The sequence below is a fragment of the Scardinius erythrophthalmus genome, assembly GCF_964197995.2.
Source record: "Scardinius erythrophthalmus genome assembly, chromosome: 22".
NCBI lineage: Eukaryota > Metazoa > Chordata > Actinopteri > Cypriniformes > Leuciscidae > Scardinius > Scardinius erythrophthalmus.
Genome location: NC_138242.1, coordinates 30,518,405 through 30,536,433, shown reverse-complemented (window position 1 = coordinate 30,536,433; position 18,029 = coordinate 30,518,405). Strand labels below are relative to the sequence as shown.

The 18,029-nt window shown below is 37.1% G+C and overlaps 1 protein-coding gene and 1 gene segment (V, D, J or C); one reads left to right on the top strand and one right to left on the bottom strand.

The window, feature by feature from the left end:
- The window catches only part of LOC308682903 (Ig kappa chain V region 4135-like), a 1,009,768-nt gene that overhangs the window by 270,583 nt on the left and 721,156 nt on the right, over positions 1–18,029 (top strand).
- The window catches only part of katnip (katanin interacting protein), a 27,537-nt gene extending 9,508 nt beyond the window's left edge, over positions 1–18,029 (bottom strand). The window contains exons 1-17 of one of the 2 annotated variants that reach the window (XM_081352391.1): positions 17,951–18,005; positions 16,532–16,566; positions 15,208–15,293; positions 13,555–13,730; positions 13,372–13,469; positions 13,160–13,261; positions 11,914–12,015; positions 11,578–11,797; positions 11,037–11,165; positions 9,104–9,273; positions 8,914–8,987; positions 8,070–8,154; positions 7,319–7,528; positions 7,094–7,231; positions 4,196–5,096; positions 2,780–3,502; positions 1,051–1,259 (exon numbers count right to left, since the gene is read on the bottom strand). In XM_081352391.1, the coding sequence (XP_081208517.1) occupies positions 1,051–1,259; positions 2,780–3,502; positions 4,196–5,096; positions 7,094–7,231; positions 7,319–7,528; positions 8,070–8,154; positions 8,914–8,987; positions 9,104–9,273; positions 11,037–11,165; positions 11,578–11,797; positions 11,914–12,015; positions 13,160–13,165 (2,967 nt within the window). In that variant the 5' untranslated portion in view covers positions 13,166–13,261; positions 13,372–13,469; positions 13,555–13,730; ... (1 more) ...; positions 16,532–16,566; positions 17,951–18,005. Of the gene's footprint in view, positions 1–1,050; positions 1,260–2,779; positions 3,503–4,195; positions 5,097–7,093; positions 7,232–7,318; positions 7,529–8,069; positions 8,155–8,913; positions 8,988–9,103; positions 9,274–11,036; positions 11,166–11,577; positions 11,798–11,913; positions 12,016–13,159; positions 13,262–13,371; positions 13,470–13,554; positions 13,731–15,207; positions 15,294–16,531; positions 16,567–17,950 lie in introns of both variants that reach the window. The other variant, XM_081352390.1, reaches the window with a different exon arrangement.

Genomic DNA, 18,029 nt, shown 5'->3' with positions numbered 1-18,029 from the left:
ATAAAAGTATTTATTTTATTTGCATACTACATCTTAACACATATGACTACATCTTTATTTCCTCCATTCATAATGTCATGTATTTGGTTTCATAAAACTCAAAAAATTGCATCTTCATGTCCAAAGCCATTCCTTTCTCTGGCACTTAGGATAAGGTAGTTTTTGCTCCTGTACCTTTCAAACTTCTATTTTTAAATAACCTCAGTTTTGCTTCAATGTGATTTTGATGGATTTTTCACATATGTTCTGGAAAAATGATTGCGGCTTGAAGGCACACTTATAAAATATCTTTTTGACACTGCACACTAACCTCTTAGGATGTAAAATTATTACTGATTAAAAAATAATAATAATAATAATAATAGTGTAAAGAGTTTCTGAGTAAGTGTAGATATGTAAATGTGGGTGGTCATAAGTTAATGAGCACATGTGGTTGTGATTAAATTTTCTTATCATTTTATAAACGAGCCATTTTTACAGTTTGGTTTCAATAAATGTTTCTACGTACTCTATTGTGAAAATGTTTGGGGTCGGTAAGATTTTTAATGTTTTTGAAAGAAGATGCCTGCATTTATTTGATCAAAAATACAGTAAACATTATTACTATTTCAAATCAGTGTTTTCTATGTGAATATATTTTGAAATATAATTTATTCCTGTGATCAAAGCTGAATTTTCAGCATCATTACTCCAGACTTCAGAGTCACATGATCCTTCAGAAATCACTCTAATATGATGATTTGATGCTCAAGAAACATTTCTGGTTATCAATGTTGAAAACAGTTGTGCTGCTTCATATTTTTGTGGAAACGGATAGCTCTTTTTCAAGATTCTTTGATGAATAGATTGTTTAAAAAAACTGCATTTATTTGAAATAGAAAGCTTTCGTAACATTATAAATGCCTTTACTGTAACTTTTGATCAATTCAATGCATCCTTCTTAATTTCTTTAAAATAGACTGTAGTTTAAATGTTACATAATACATTTATAAGGAGCCAAAAGTATCTATGAAACGAGCGATTCGAAAGCAGCGTCCCCCTGACACCCACCGGAGTCTCCTCGCTCCTGAAGCCGGCCTGTGTGAAGGGTCTCTCCTCTCCTTCCCCGTCAGCCGTACGCGGCCGCTGCAGCTCCTCTTCCTCCATGCTCGGCCCATCCATCTCCAGCTCACCCCCAAACGTGTCATCAAACTGGGCCATGGCCTCCAGGATGTCATCATCCGTGGTGAACAGGATAGTATCACCGAACTGATCCAGTGCTGAAGAAAAAAAAAACGTGATGAAGTTCATGTTTACGTTTATTAGGGGTGCAACAATAAACTCATGTCACAATATGATACTGATCTCACAATACGATACTCTCACGATGATTTAAACACAGCCAAAATAGAGTTATAATTATATATATATATCCTTCTGGGTAGTATTTTAATAAATATGTATTTGATTTTTTCATTTAGAAATAATATTAAAGTCCCTCTGCAGCCAATAGTTGTATCCCTAAAAACTCATCTTTGATCATCAAAATGACAAATTTAAATGTTTTTTTTCTGTGAAAATAATTTCTTCATGCCTTAAAATAGCTTAAATGTAACTCTACACCCTTTGATTCATTTAGAACATGGATCCATTAATATGCAAATTAGTCCCCGCCTCTGATCCACTTGGTCAACTGTAGTAAACAGTCAATATTAAGCAATATTAAAAGTGGAAATGAAGAGTTCAGATGCAAAAGCCTCTAAGTGCCATCTGAAATTTTCTTCTAGATTGATCATTTTGATCAAGCTCGTATATTTAAGTTCAGCAATTTCACTTAAATGGCAATGAAAATAACCTATTAATTGCATTTAAGTGAAATTACTGAACTTAAATAACCAAGCTTGATAAAAATAACCATTCTAGAAGAAAATTTCAGATGGCACTTAGAGGCTTTTGCATCTGAACTCTTCAAATATTGCTTTAATTCAGTCATATACCAGAAACTGATTCAGAAGAAGAGGAAGATTGAATTATACAGGCTCGTATACAAGTCGAGGAATCAGAATGGTAATGCGCTTTATGTTTTATAACATAACGGTAATTGATATGATTATCCTTTGGCTTGACTATGTTATCAAACAGCTAATAATGTGTTGTTAATGTTACACAAACCATGTTCCTGTTCGCCATCTCAGAGTCAGAAATCTGCCTTTTTAAAATCAGCATCTCTAGAAGTAATGAAAGGAAAAGCCCCGCCCCGCATGTAGACAGGATTGCTTCCATGTTTGTGACGGAAACGGGCAGATTCAAACCGAGTCTTTGGTTTACTGCAATTTTAAGGGGAAAATATTGAGCAACTGTATTGACAGATGAATTTGCAGAAGTTTGTCCTAAAGCATATTAAAAACACCACATAGATATATAAATATAACATTAAAAACTTGATTTTCACCACAGAGGGACTTTAGTAAACATTCAAGATCAAATGTCTGACCTCTGGGTTTACCATATTCGATGCTAAATTTAAATATTGGTTGAACTATACACCATACATAGTGGCATTTTTGTATTGTGATATATTGTGAAATTATATATTGTTACACACCTAACTTTTATGCATTTGGCAGATGCTTTTATCTAAAGCGATTTACACTGCATTCAAGGTTTTCATTACCAGTTCACGCTTTCCCTGGGAATCAAACCCATGGCCTTGTGTTCCCAGTGCCAAATCTACAGTTTGAGCTACAGGAATGCAATTAATTAGCAAGCATTTTGCTTTCGATTATCTTTTTGTCCATACCTCCTGAGAGCGTTCCAGAGGCTTTGGCGATCTCCCCTCGGAAGATGCAACGTCCATCAAGACTCATTTCCATTTCTCTTGCTCCTCTGAACGAGTGTATCCTGGACTTGTTGTAATTCCAAACACGGATCATTGCCAGACAACATCTAACACCCAGATCCACGGAGATCACGTGCCTGCGGCCCGGGGTGAACGGAGCCAGCCAGAGGTGCATGTCGTCCTGCGTCAGGTGTACGCCGTCTATCAGGTTGGTAACGACCCGTGGGTCTTTCCCATAGGCCGGCAAGATGTTGATATCAGGCGGGTCGGCAGTGATGTGGACTGGTTTGACTGGCTCACCAGTGGAGGAGAAGATCTGAATACCATTGAGTCCAACGTAGTGACGGTCGCCCCACGTGGACATGATGTTAACCACGAGGTGGCGACCTTGTGGGAGAACCGGGATCTCGAAGTCCTCATCAGGGTCGCGAGGGTCATCTTCAGGGTCGTCAAAACCAGGCAGCGCTGAAGCGGAGGGGCGTCGGGTGGAGACGGGTGTCAAGCGAGACTGACGGTGAACGAACTCGTCAAAAATATCACCCTCCAGTCCCATGTTGGAGATTCGCCCTCGCTGACACTGGTTAAATTTTGTTAACGAGTCCCATGATTCCATTAACGGATCATCCGGTTCACACCAATGAGGCTTGAGTCTTCTGTTGTGGCCGGATGACGGGCTGCTTTCCTCTACGGCAACAAGAACAAACAGATGAATAAATAGCCATACATATACAGAAAGACTAATCATTAGCCTTAAAAATCCATGGGGAAGATATGATTGGCTGCATCCCAATTTGCACATTTCTAGTAAGCACTGTTGAAAGCTCATTTTACTTTAGTTTTTGACATACTTCCGAGTGAATCGTGATCTTCAACAACAAAAAATATATAAAAAGTGGGATTTACAAACACATTACAAAGACAGTTTCATCTTTGGAATAAAGTGCACTATAAAAACAGGAGATTATGCAAGTAAATAGCCACATTTTCATTTACAGATTTAAAGTTAGTAGGTTCATACAATGGTAGAAGCTTCTAACTCACATTCCTCGACAGCAAAAGAATCAAAAGAGAACTAACTAGGGCAATATGGCAAAAAATATGATATAAGTATTTTCCCCAAATCACTAGTCGATAGGTAGTTCTCACAATGTTTTTTTCATACCATTACTTGGGAAGAAAGTGCATTCCACTTGCTCAATGATTAATGTAAACGTAACATAAACGCCACAGAATAGATATCGTTTAATAAATTATATGCCCCATTAAATCGTTTTGCAAACACATGACTTGCGCAGCACTAACCTTAATCATGCATACTACTCTAGACAGCTAGTATGCACATACAGATGTAGCTTTGGTGTACTTTGAGAAATGCACCTGTTGCGGTGAAGTTGCTGCTGAGGTTGGGTTGTGTTTTGTGTAGAGATCGCGCTGAACCTCTCCTGCCACTGATGGGTCGCTCCGTCCTCTCAAAGTGCTCATCCCACAGGTCCAAATCCTGGTCCAACCGATCACTCAACTGTTGCTCTAAGTGCGATTCTTGTTCTGTCTGCATGCTCAGGTCTCTCTCATGTTTGGCATCTAGCCTATAATTCAGCCCCAAATCGGGGTCCAAATCCAAGGAATCAGAACTGAGTTCACGGGACGCTTTCCTCTGCGCCCTTTTGTGGCTCGAGGCCTCTTTGCAGGCACGTACGGGGTTGCATGAGATCTCAGGGAGCACTGAGTGTTTGGATTTGTGTTGGGATGTATTCTGCTGTTGGAGCCACTGCGGTCGCTCTCGCTCCCGAGACCCTTCGGCTTCATCCGGTGCGCTCAGATTCACAGGCCGGAGCCAAAGTGGGATCCGACTGGAGGACGGTTGCGTGGTCACCGTCTCCATCGCCTCCACATGTGGAAACCCTTGCTTGCGTTCAGAGGGTAAAGAGAGATCCAAAGGGGGCGAGTCTCTTTCTAGAGAGTCTCTTTGCATTGTCGCCACACTCCTGCCAGGGTTAACCAGGTTACTGTCACTCTCTGATTCGTCCTGGTTTGTTTCTACTATTGGGAAATCCGCATTCGACTCCTGAGGCTCATGGTCATGTGGGCTGCAGTCTTGCAGACTGTGTCCTGAAGAGACAGGGCTTGGAGAGGTGCACTCTGGGAGATGTGGTTCCTGGAGTTCAATGGAGTTGTTGTAGTCGAAGACCTGGTTTCCACAACCCTTCTCCAACTCACCCTCGAAGACCAGAGTGCTGTTCACGTACAAGCGAACGTGCCGAGCGCCCACGTCCAGATCCTGTCAGAACAAACACATGCATATTCAAATGGATCACTAAATGTGAGTGTTACCAATGTGCATTTCATTTATCTACAGTTATCACGATATTCACACCATTACTGGAGAAAAAATGCATCCCACATGTTTGTTAGACCTCAGTAATTAATGTAAATGTAACTCCACAGAAAAGCTAGCTTTTAATTTAGGGCCACAGGAAATCTGCGTTAAGTCATAAAACGTGAACAGTTTAATCAACCTTGGAAGATGTAATTAAGTGAAAATATAACAATTTACCACAAAACATAAAAATAAAAAAGTAAGGTGCTGCACAGGTACAACAGAAATTGTAGAAATTGATTTAAAATCAAATATATTGGTTGTATTACGCTCCTTTATTATTATTATTATGATTCCTTTATTATTGCTTTGAGTAGTACATTTTACTGTACAATATTTATATATTTCTGTCTTAATTTCTTCGTTACAGCAAACTTTTACGATAGACAGACAGACAGACAGACAGACAGACAGACAGACAGACAGACAGACAGACAGACAGACAGACAGATAGATAGTAACTATAAGTGATAGTAATAGTGATGCTTGACTTAGCGAACACTAAATACTGTAGACTAGGAATGAAATAAAACAGATCCAGGATCAGGAATAAGACTATCACACTCATACATTCTCTCACACACTGACATCATTCACACCCTACCGTTGAATCTCTCTGGATCTGTACATCAGTGAACGTGTAAAGAGACGCTGGAGCTTCTGTGTCGTAGACGAGTGCAGCGATCCGACTGACGGAGCGCTGGTGTGGGGGAGATAAACTCAGCTAATCCCTACAGCTAATCTCCAACTGCTCTACATACACACACACACACACACACACACACACACACACACACACACACACACACACACACACACACACAGACATGCGCACACACAGACACGCGCACACACAGACACACACGCACACACACACACACAAACACACACACACACGCGCGCACACACAGACACGCGCGCACACACACACACACAGACACAGACAGACACAGACAGACACACACACACACACACACACACACGCACGCACAGACACACACACAAGGAAACACACACACACACACACACACACACAGACAGACACACACACAGACACACACACAGACACGCGCACACGCACACACAGACACACACACACACACACACACACACACACACACACAGACACACACACACACACACACACACAGAGACACACACACACACACACACACACACACACACACACACACACACACACACACACACACACAGAGACACTCACACACATACTCACACACACACACACACACACACACACACACACACACACACACACAGACACACATAGACACAGAGACACACACACACACACAGATACAGACACAGACACAGACACAAAACACACACACACATTCTTCCACACTTATCTTTGTGAGGACATTCATTGACACAAAGCACTCGCTGTGTGTGTGTGTAGCCTATGATGGTGTTTTGACCAGCAGAGAACTCATGAAGAGCTTATAAAATGTGTAAAGGAGTCAAAACAGCGTCAGGAATCCCTCCGTCACACACACACACACACACACACACAGATCTGCTGCGAGGAGACGCGGTTCTGGCGCCTGTACTGGGGAAATCGCGACTATCCCAAGAACAAACAGGTTTGCTTGAGCATTGTGTCCTTTTAAGGGTTGCATCTTGTGACATCATGTCCCGTTTTTCGTTGGTTTACACGTCTTTGGTCCGTTTGGAAGCAAACCGAGACCCATCTTTTTACACCTGGGTTCAGATGGTATTCAAATGAACAGAGCGTGTGTTTTCTAATGCAGAATGTCAGCAAATGTTCTTGATGACAAAGACTGAATTGATCGTTTGGATCGAGTTGCTTTTTTAATAAACTGTGTTACAGTGTTGTATGGTCCTGTTCTGGGTGTTTGTGCTTCGGCTGTACTCACATTAATGCTGTGGTTATAATTCCATATTTTGATCCGAGAGATGTTGAAGCCTGGGGATCGTTCCACATTCCTGATGATAAAGTACAGCTGGACCGGCGGGTGGAACGCACACGTCCACATGTGACGCACTTTTGTGGTCTAAACAGAAACAGACCACATGCTAATTTGAATGCATCAATTATCATTAATTAGTGGGCTACAGTAGTAAAGTACACTAATACTTACTTTAGTTTTCCCGTTGACGAGGGCAGCGAGATTCCCGGGTTGGTCCGTGTTTCGAATGTCCAGGTCATGTGGAGACACGTAGAGTTTTTGGCTTTGAGGACAGAAGAACTGAACTTCTGTGAGCCCGACCTGGCCCGGGTGACCCCAGTTTGACAAGATCTCCATGGTTACATAAAGAGTGGGCGTCACCTGCAGAGATACGTCCTTCTGCTGTCATGGAAACAAAGAGCGTATGATGAAACTCAGCGTAAATCTCAATGCCACTCAAAACGTTCTTCTACACGCTCACGAATGCGTTCATTATAACTAACAGGAAGATTGTACTTTTTGTATAATTTTCATAGTTTTTGTGTTTCATGTTTTTATATTGGTCTCTTTAAGCTAATAGTGTGTTTGTTCAGTAAAAAACAGTAAGTGGTCTTTTTTTTAACAATTGTAAATTAAACAATTTGCATGTAATCTCTAACATTCTCTCTCTCTCTCTCTCTCTCTCTCTCTCTCTCTCTCTCTCTCTCTCTCTCTCTCTCTCTCTCTCTCTCTATATATATATATACACACTGTATATTAGGGCTGTCAAAAGATTAAAAAAAATTATCGTGATAATCACACCCTTTTGTGCAATTAATCGCATACTTCGCATACACTATCTGATTTAATACATTTATTTTGTCATCTTGGTCAAGCTGTTTAGAGCAGGTTGAACAATTACACTGGTCCAAATCAGATTAAATGAGATATGAGATATACTCACAGGAAGAGTGAAGCTGCTGTCAGTGAGATCAGACTGATCGTCAGCATCGATCCTCTCTAGAGCCTTTAACAAACACTTCTGCTGCCTGAGAGACAGATGGAGGGTGCGAAGTTAAAACAATAGAACCATTTAGTTGCATTCTGCTGTTCTTAGCTAAATAATGGTGTATTACAGTTGTTTTGTTGTATTTATTGTTCATTTGCACAACTTTTCAAATGTTTGGGGTCAGTAAGAGTTTTTTTTATAAGAAATTGATCATTTAATTCAGGAAGGATTTAAATGGATTCAAAACTGTCAGTAAAGACATCTATAATGTTACAAAAGATTTCCATTTCAAATAAAAGCTGTACTTGCTTCTTGAGCATCAAATCCTCATATTAGAGTGATTTCTGAAGGATCATGTGACACTGAAGACTGGAGTAATGATGCTGAACATTCAGCTTTGATCACAGGAATAAATTACATTTCACTATATATTCACACAGAAAAACAGCTATTCTATATCGTAATAATATTTCACTTTATTACTGTTTTTACTGTATTTTTGATCAAATAAATGCAGCTTTGGTGAGCAGAAGAGGCTTCTTTCAAAACATTACAAATCATACCAACTCAAACGTATGAACGGCAGTATATTTAGATTTATATTTAATGCTGTCCGTCACACATATTGAGATGCCAGATAAATACAGCTCTGGCTATTTTTAATTACGCCAACTGATATTGCCCCCCTAAATAGTTTTAAATGAGTAATATAGCAGCTTTTTATTACTTCAAGTAACTTAACTAACTCTAGTTTCACAACACTGATGTCTGCTATGTATGCTTGAGGAATCATGTATACCTGGGTTCCATGAGAGCGATTCTCCGCATAGCTCTGTTAACCCGATACTGATCGTCATCATCTTCCTCCTCCTCCTTTAAAATATGCAGACAGGCATTTTACACTGTCATCTTAATTAGGCTATATGATCTATCATTAACATATGAATATGACAAGGCATTGTAGAGTTGTGCTGTGAGTGAAGCTGCACCGGTGTGTGTTGGGCCGTCCTCCTGTCCTGTCCTCTCTGCCGGTGTGTTTGCAGCGGTGTGTTTTCTCTCTGCAGGGCCTGAAACACACCGACAGCCGTCTCGTCTGAATCTCTCTGCTCCTGCACCTTACGAGCCGCAGACAGGGGGCGCTCGACACGACTGCACGACCCTACAGGACAGCAAATCATATTCTGTGCATTGATTCCAGTAGTTATGCATCAACATGCTATTAAACTAATGCTGCAATACTTTAATAAAGGGCTGACCAATATGGGGGAAAAATGTATTCGAAAAAAAAAAGCTCCAGGTTTCCAATTTGGCAATTTAGTGATCATATAGATCAGCCTTTCTCAAACTTTTTTCAGTCAGGGCACCTTTCAAAAGTGCATAAAATCTCAAGGCACCCCAGTGTAAAATATAATTTAAAAACACTGCATAACCCAAATGCAAATGCAAATTATATATATGTATATATTTATCTAAAATGAATTGACAATTTTATTAATCCGTTCATAATATGTTTAACCCTTTCACACGTAAATTTAATATATTCTGGCTGACCCCCCCAGCGTGAGTTTTTCAAGGGGACCGTTATTTAGAATGTGTCACTTTATGGTTTCCATGGTGACGCGTCATTGCTTGTCACGTGACACACCGCAGCAACAACAGAGATGAATGAATTAGGATCTGCTTTTATGTCATTTTTACTTTTTTATTCAAAATATTCACAAATTTGTTAGATATGGCATGAAATATCTGATATTCCGATTGTCAAATATATGCAAGAGGAAGTGTTTTGTTTTTTAAACAACCATTATAACGATCGCGTTAGTTGAGCTGTATGCGCGATGGGCGCCGCCATGTTAGTTTGTGCCGCAGACGCAGTTCAGAGAATCGGATCTGTTGGATTTACAACAAGTGAATTCATCCACTTCACCCGAAATACACAAAAGTAAGTGGCAGGTGAACTGGGAGAAGAATAGAGTAAATATTAAAGTTACTTACACAATGTGTATCTGATATGAATACAACTAATTATAATATAAATTATTATTATTGCCTCTTCCTTTGACAGAAATGTATTGTTTTTTTTAGTAATTATGTCTGAAACCTAAAACAAACATTATGTGGATGAAAACACTGAAAAGTTGTGACAGCTGAGCGCGCCTGTCTCTGGCTCAGCCCCAGCCAACGAAAGCACATTTGAATTTAGCAGTTGATCACGTCATGCACTGACCGTTCTAATCACACCGGTGCTCCAGGGACCAGCCTAGACTGATCGTACGTGCGAAAGGGTTAAAAGAAGAAGAATGTATTTATGTAAATTCAAATATATTTATATATGAAATGTCAGTTTTTTTTTTTTTTTTTTTTTTTTTTAGCCTACGTAATTTTTTGGCGGCACCCCTGACACAGTCAGGGGGCACCCCAGTGTGCCGCGGCACCCACTTTGAGAAAGGCTGATATAGATCAATATAATATAATATAATATAATATAATATAATATAATATAATATAATATAATATAATATAATATAATTGTGAAATAAAAAATATTCAACAAAATAAGAAATATTACTTTTGATATATTTAACTGTAAAGTAAAGAAAAAAAATCAATATTTATGACAAATCAAATAATAATACTTTTGTAAAATTAAAATACTAAAATGTATGGCTGTCTTAATGTCCCTTCTTTAATAAACCCTAAACACACATAAATATTTGATAAAATGGTACATTTACATTAATTATACTGAACTATTTTTATTAATAATGTGTGTCACTGAATGAATTGTATTTAATCTAAATCTCTCTGACTTCGTCTGCAGTCTGTCTGCTGCAAAGCGGCCCACACCGTATATCCACATTTCACTTTAATTTGTTAATGTTTGCAAGCATACACTGATGAGTAAGTGTGAGTGGCGCTTACGTGACATCGCCTGTCTACTTTCACACACTCTCTCGCTCTGTCTCCTCACGGTCACTGGGCTGGTAGGGATGTACGGCTCCACGTTGTCCTTTCTTTTAGCTGAGAGAGAGTGTTCGATCTTTCGTCCTCCTGCACACAAAAACTCGGACTATTTGCACTGGGTTTGCAACTTCATTTTGATGGTTTGTTCACTTGAAGAGGGGTTAGACACTTGTTCGGTCTATCAGGAATCAAGAACAAAATCATTTGGGGGGGAAAAAACAAATTGCATTTTTCGTTGCAATGTTGAAATAAAAAAAAAATGAGGAGCTCCAGGTTTGCTGTGCTTTTTTGTATGGTTTTGCATTTGGCCAAAATGTTGTGTTTATATATCAATATAATTAAATAATAATTATAATTGTTTTATGATTATGATTATTAATTTAAATTATCAAACAAAAAGAAATATTACTGTTGTAATAACGCTATTTCACTGTAAGATACAAAAAAACAAAAAAACATAGTTTAAGAAAAATAACACTTTGCTGTCAGAAATCGTCACCTTGTGAGGAGGGGCCAAATTCCAGCATGATGAGGTCACCATGTCCAAGCTGCTTGTTGATTGGCTGGCTTGTGTGTTTGACAGGAAGTGTGAGGTCAGGAAGGCTTTCGCTGCTCTCCTCTCTCTCGATCTGTTCTTCTATCCATTCCTCCTCCGACTCCTCTCCGGCCGAGTCTCGAGTGCTGCGCCTGACGCTCACCTCCAGACTGCGACGCAGGGCCTGAAACACACTAACACTGCTCAAGCATTGTGTATGCAGACATACAACAGCACAGACAAACTATATCAGTGACGACAGAACATTCAAAGGCTGAGTGTGTGACATCCGCTCCTGACCTTGACCTGGTCAGGATTCAGAAGAACTCTGTCGACAGGCTCCGGCTCACTGCGTGACCTCTGGCCGAGTGAATGAGACACTTTACTGCTTTCATGAGCAGACTGAGAGAGAAACACAAAGTCAATACAACAACAACAACTTTAAAATGCTTTTACAAATGGAAAAATGTTCAGAATGACATAGGACCTGAGGTTTTCGAAAGAACTGTGCTGTGTGTATAACAGACAATGTACGCTAATTTTCTTTATGCGTGGAATACCTGGAAACACACTACTTTTGCCCAAATGTACCAGGGCACACTGTATCAATGCAATGCGCTAGTGACAGTATTTGCTTAAATGCTCATTATTTGTTGATTACATAATGCAAAATGACCATATTTATGCAGCTGTGTGACAGAATTACCACAATTAGCTACTACATACAGTGGCAGCCAGAAGTGATGAAAAAAAGGATATTTGTTTTTAATTACCCTACAAGTTCGATGAAACCATAAAAATATAAATATATATATATATATATATATATATACACTAATGCTGGGCAAAGATTAATCGCGATTAATCGCATCCAAAATAAAAGTTTGTGTTTGCATAATATATGTGTGTGTACTGTGCATAATTATTTTGTATATATATATAAATAAATACACACATATGCATGTATATATTAAATATTTTTTTTAATTTATATATAAATTATTTATATTTATATATAATATAAATTATGTATAAATATATATACAGTATATACATGCTAATCTTTCTTAAATATATACATGCATATGTGTGTATTTATATATACAAAATAATTATACACAGTACACACACATATATATGCAAACACAAACTTTTATTTTGGATGCGATTAATCGCGATTAATCTTTGTCCAGCACTAATATATAAACACACACACATTTAATATATATATATATATATATGTGTATTTACATTTACATTTAACAAATTTGTAATAATATTTTAATTAAGGGTAAAGATGTCAATTTTCCAAGGCCGGACACTATGAGTTATTCCTGTTTTTGAATTAATAAATAATTATTCACATCAATAATGACAGCAAAACAGTTGACTACATTAATTCACCTCAAAATATTGAAGAAAATCCTATTTTAGTTGTTTTAAGACCCGCAACGGTCAGGTGGAGCTTAGAAGTTGTAAATATGTAATTATGGATGCAACATGAAAAATGGAATATTCACAGACACACACACACACATATTCTCACCTCCATATCCACGCTCTCGTCCGGCTCAAAGTCATCGGAGTATCTGTGCTCCGCTGAAATCTCCTCTTTCCTTCCTTTCTCAGTGCAGATGTAGACAGATTCCTACAGTAATGATTAATACAGTTAAAGTGCAGTGCCAGGAAGGAGACGGAGAAAGCAAATCTAGTGTGGGATGAGTGTTTGGACAGTGTTGGAGTTAGTCAGGGCATCACCTGCACCCATCGGCGTCTCTGTGTTTTCTCCGGTGCCGTGTGGCTCCTCTGATTCTGTCGGTCTAGTTCACGCTCCTCTGCACTCGCTCTGGAGGAATCTGTGTGAACACAGACACGTTCTCTCATCCGGCAGGTCACAGGAAGCCTCCGCTCACCCAGTGTCAGTGTGTGGTGTGTGTGTACCTGCAGTGCGTGTGCTTCTCTGTGCTTCTGAAGGCTGTGTGGTTCTCCTGCTGGATCTGCTGTGAGCCGCATTAGCAGTGTTGATGTGAGCGCCGTTGATGTACAGATTGAAGCCCTGCTCTAGAATCTCCAGCTCCTCCTGACGGGGATCTTTCCTCTGAAGTCTTCTCAGCGCCCTGAGGGAGAACATTAAACATGACACCAGCCGATCGGCACACGTCTACTGAGTGGAAGAAAGATGCGGGTAGAAAGGCAGGGAAATAGGGGCTCTTGAACAATGACAGTGTAGACATTGTTTCTAACTAGTCAGGTCTGATGGGTCTGACAAATTACTCTATTTGAACTGGATCAGCAATAAATCTTACATGTCTCACAAACTTAAACGTGTTTTTCTGTGACATATGATTGTGAGTTCTGTAAGTTTTTTAAATTTCAAAAGTTTGGGCTTGATATGATTTTCTTAAATGTTTTTGAAATGAGTCTTTTATGTTCACGAAGGCTGCATTTATTTGATCAAAATACAGTACAATTAACAGTAAAATTGTGAAATATGACTACAATTTTAATTAACTGTTTTCTATGTGAATATATAGTGAAATGTAATTATTCCTGAGAATTTTCAGCATCATTACTCCAGTCTTCAGTGTCACATGATCCTTCAGAAATCATTATAATATGATGATTTGATGCTCAAGAATATTTCTTTGTATTATTATTAATGTTGAAAACAGTTGTGCTGCTTCATATTTTTGTGGAAACTGTGATACATTTATTATTTCAGGATTCTTTGGTGAATAGAAAGTTCAAAAGAACAGCATTTACTTGAAATAGAAATCTTTTGTAAGATTATAAAAGTCTATATTGTCAGTTTTTTACATCCTTATTGAATAAAACCATAAATTTTCTTAAAAGAATCTTACTGACCAGTTTTTCCAGCAAAAGACTTTATGAATTTATTGCCGTTTTGGCGTAAGAAATTAAATTTGGCGCTTAACATTTGAGAGAGAAAAATCAGAGAGAATAATAATTAAATCATTTTAAAATAAACATTAAATAATGCATCTAAAATGATACATTTAAATGTAAACTTAGAGATTTAAATGTAAATGTATCATTTTTGGTGTTGGAAAGAGTGAAAATGTCAGCAGATAAAGTAGAAATCTGAATAACTTGACAAACTAGACCTTATAAGTGAACCCTGCCTTATGTTTTTAGTAGGTTTAATATTAGAGAACAATAATAGTAATGAATCTAATAGTATTAGACTTAAATGAAATATACATTTTTAGCATGCAGATTAAACAAGCTGAGATGTGAATGTGAATCATTGTGTTTCTCTGAATCATGTGTTCTGAAGAAAGGAAAGATATTGTTTCATTGGCAGTCAGATATGTACTAGCAGCCGAGTTGAAAGACTACACGTCATTTAACGTTACAAATGTCCACGGCCAGTTAGAATTTCACTCTAGCAGGCTTTCGGCCAATCAGAGCAGCTCATTAGCGCATCCAATCATGTAGAACGTCACATGGCTGACCGGCGTCTGCGTGTGACTCGTAACTGAAGCCATATCGCTCAACCTGAGCTCACAGTTAACCTGTTTTTGTGTTATCTGACCTGTGTTTGTACATTTGTGTCCGGGTGTGTCATCAAACCTGTTTTTGTGCTGAAGGTCGATTAAATATTCATCCAGCTTCTCCTCAGCGGAGGACAGTTTTCCTGCCCGGCTCCTCTTGAGCTCCTGCACACGACACAAACTCTCAGTCAGATATGATCACGATCAATATACGACACACTAGATGATCAAAACGCTGGTGCACAGACAGAGAGAGACAGATGTGACGGAGAGAGGAGAGTTCGGATGGGAATCATCCTGGTTTCATTTAACCATTATTTTAATTTCACTGCAAAAAAAAATGTTTGTTTTTTTGTCAGTATTTATGTCTTGTTTTCTATTACAAATATCTCAACATTCTTAAATCAAGATGCATTTACTTGAGATGCCAAATGACTTAAGATATTGAGTTTTTGCCTAAAATAATAATTAAAAAATCTGCTAAAATCTACTTAACTCAAAGTGAAAACTATTTTTTTTTATTATTATTAATTTATTTATTTTTTTATTATAAAATTATTTTTAAAAAATCTGCTAAAATCTACTTAATTCAAAGGGAAAACTATTTTTTATTAATATTAATTTATTTTAATTTTTTTATTATAAAACTATTTTTAAAAAATCTGCTAAAATCTACTTAACTCAAAGTGAAAACTATTTTTTATTATTATTAATTTTTTTATTTTTTTATTATAAAATTATTATTTTTTAAATCTGCTAAAATCTACTTAACTCAAAGTGAAAACTATTTTTTATTATTATACTTTTTATATATATATATATATATATATATATATATATATATATATATATATATATATATATAAAATTATTTTTAAAAAATCTGCTAAAATCTACTTAATTCAAAGGGAAAACTATTATTTATTATTATTAAATTATTTATTTATTATTTTCGTACCCTATTGGCAGATGTTTTTTTTTCTTGTTTTAAGCATAAACTCACTCACTTTTGATAATTTTTTCAGAAAACAAGAATTAATATATGAAGTCATTTTTCTTCTTAAAGTAATTGAATCTTGATGTAAGAATTTTTCAATATTTGTAATGGAAACCAAGACAAAAATACTAGGTCTAAGTAAGAAAATATTTTTTGCAGTGTTTGAGGAAGCAAACCCCCAACCTCATGCTAAACAAAACATTAATATATTACAATATCCATGACTACACGCTGCAATTATGAATTTATGAATTATGAATCAGCCTCAGAGACTGATTTGTGAACGATTCACTGAAATGAATCAGTTCATAAGAGTCATTTGAATTACACTGGTCATGAGGAAAGACGTGAGAGACAGACATGAAAGAAGAAAGACAGATGTGATAGTCAGGAGGATGACTCTTACAGAATCTGCACTGTTTCAATCACAGCATCTGGACACTTGAGAGGAGAGAGAAAGAAGAAAGAAGAAGGGAAAAGACAGGGAAGAGAAGGAAAGAAGTGTAAATTAGATTTAAATCAACAAACCATGGACATTTATTTATTTATTTGCCTCTTGATTGAAAAGAACATTTCAATATGCAGCTTCTGTGTTTCTGTCACTGTCCATTGCACATGACACATCACAATCCAGCGATGTAAATCAGTGTAAAAGCAGTGTACTGGTGCGGTAACAGATCTACATGACCAAACCTACTTGTGCTGAATCACCATGAGCTTTTAGCATAAATAATGCAGGAAAGCTGCAATAAGAATTCATTTCAAATGCCTTGTTTTATAGCTGTTGTTTTCAAAGGAAATTAAATTCATATTATTATAATTATTATTTATTGAAACACATCTGTGCATCATGTCAAAACAGGCTCATGTTAAAAGATCTCAGCCCGACACTATAATCTAATATATAAAATAACAACTATCGAGCTGTCAGAAAACTAAAAAATTGTTTACAGATAAGTCAGAAATAACAGTGTTATTTTAGCATCACTGAGATACTATATATAACTGAGTTTATATATATATATATATATATATAGCAATTTTGTTGTGAGTTTTGTCACTTTTATTAGTTTTAAATGTCTTTATAGTTTTAATAATTTGATTTAGTTTTAGCTACTTTAATAAATCAGGTTAAACTAGATTAAAACGACGCTGCCTTTGCAATTAGCTTGAAAAAAAAGTTTATGGAATAAAATATGTTTAAATGTATTAAATATATATCTATATAAAAGTTAACATTCTTTCATTTATTTATTTAATGGTTTTAGTTTTAGTTAATTATAATATGGCTGGTTTATTTTCAGCGTTCCTGTATGGAAATAAAATGGAAACAATAAGAAAGGCAGAAACTGCTAAAAGAAATCAAACAGCACATATCTCAATCATACTAGAGAAAAGAGACATTAGTTAGTTAAAACTACATAACTTAAACAGATGGAAGAGTAACTAATTAACACTATATGACTTTAAATACAGTAACTCTATCGATTGTGTATAACGTTACTGTATGAGTTTTTATACAGACCTATAATGTTTAATAATGCTTTGTCAATGTTAAGATTTTGTTTTACCAGATTCCAAAGCTTTTATGGAACCTGAATCAAATACAGTATTTGCAGATGCTAACCCGGACTTAACCCTGACATCAGCAGTACAGATGTTGTACAGATGTTTACATGATGCTGAAAACTAGCCTCTCTGCTAACAGCACACACAAACCCTCTCCGCCATTAAACTGTACGTCAAAAACCATCATATCCACTCTGGTATTCATTTATAAACACCCTGAAATAAACATGCTGGATAATAAAAGCTGTCAACTTACAGTCCATGACATTTCTCAGCTGAAAATACGCCTTTATGTTTGCTAGACTGTCACTGAGCGTCGGTGTTGTTGAGTTCAG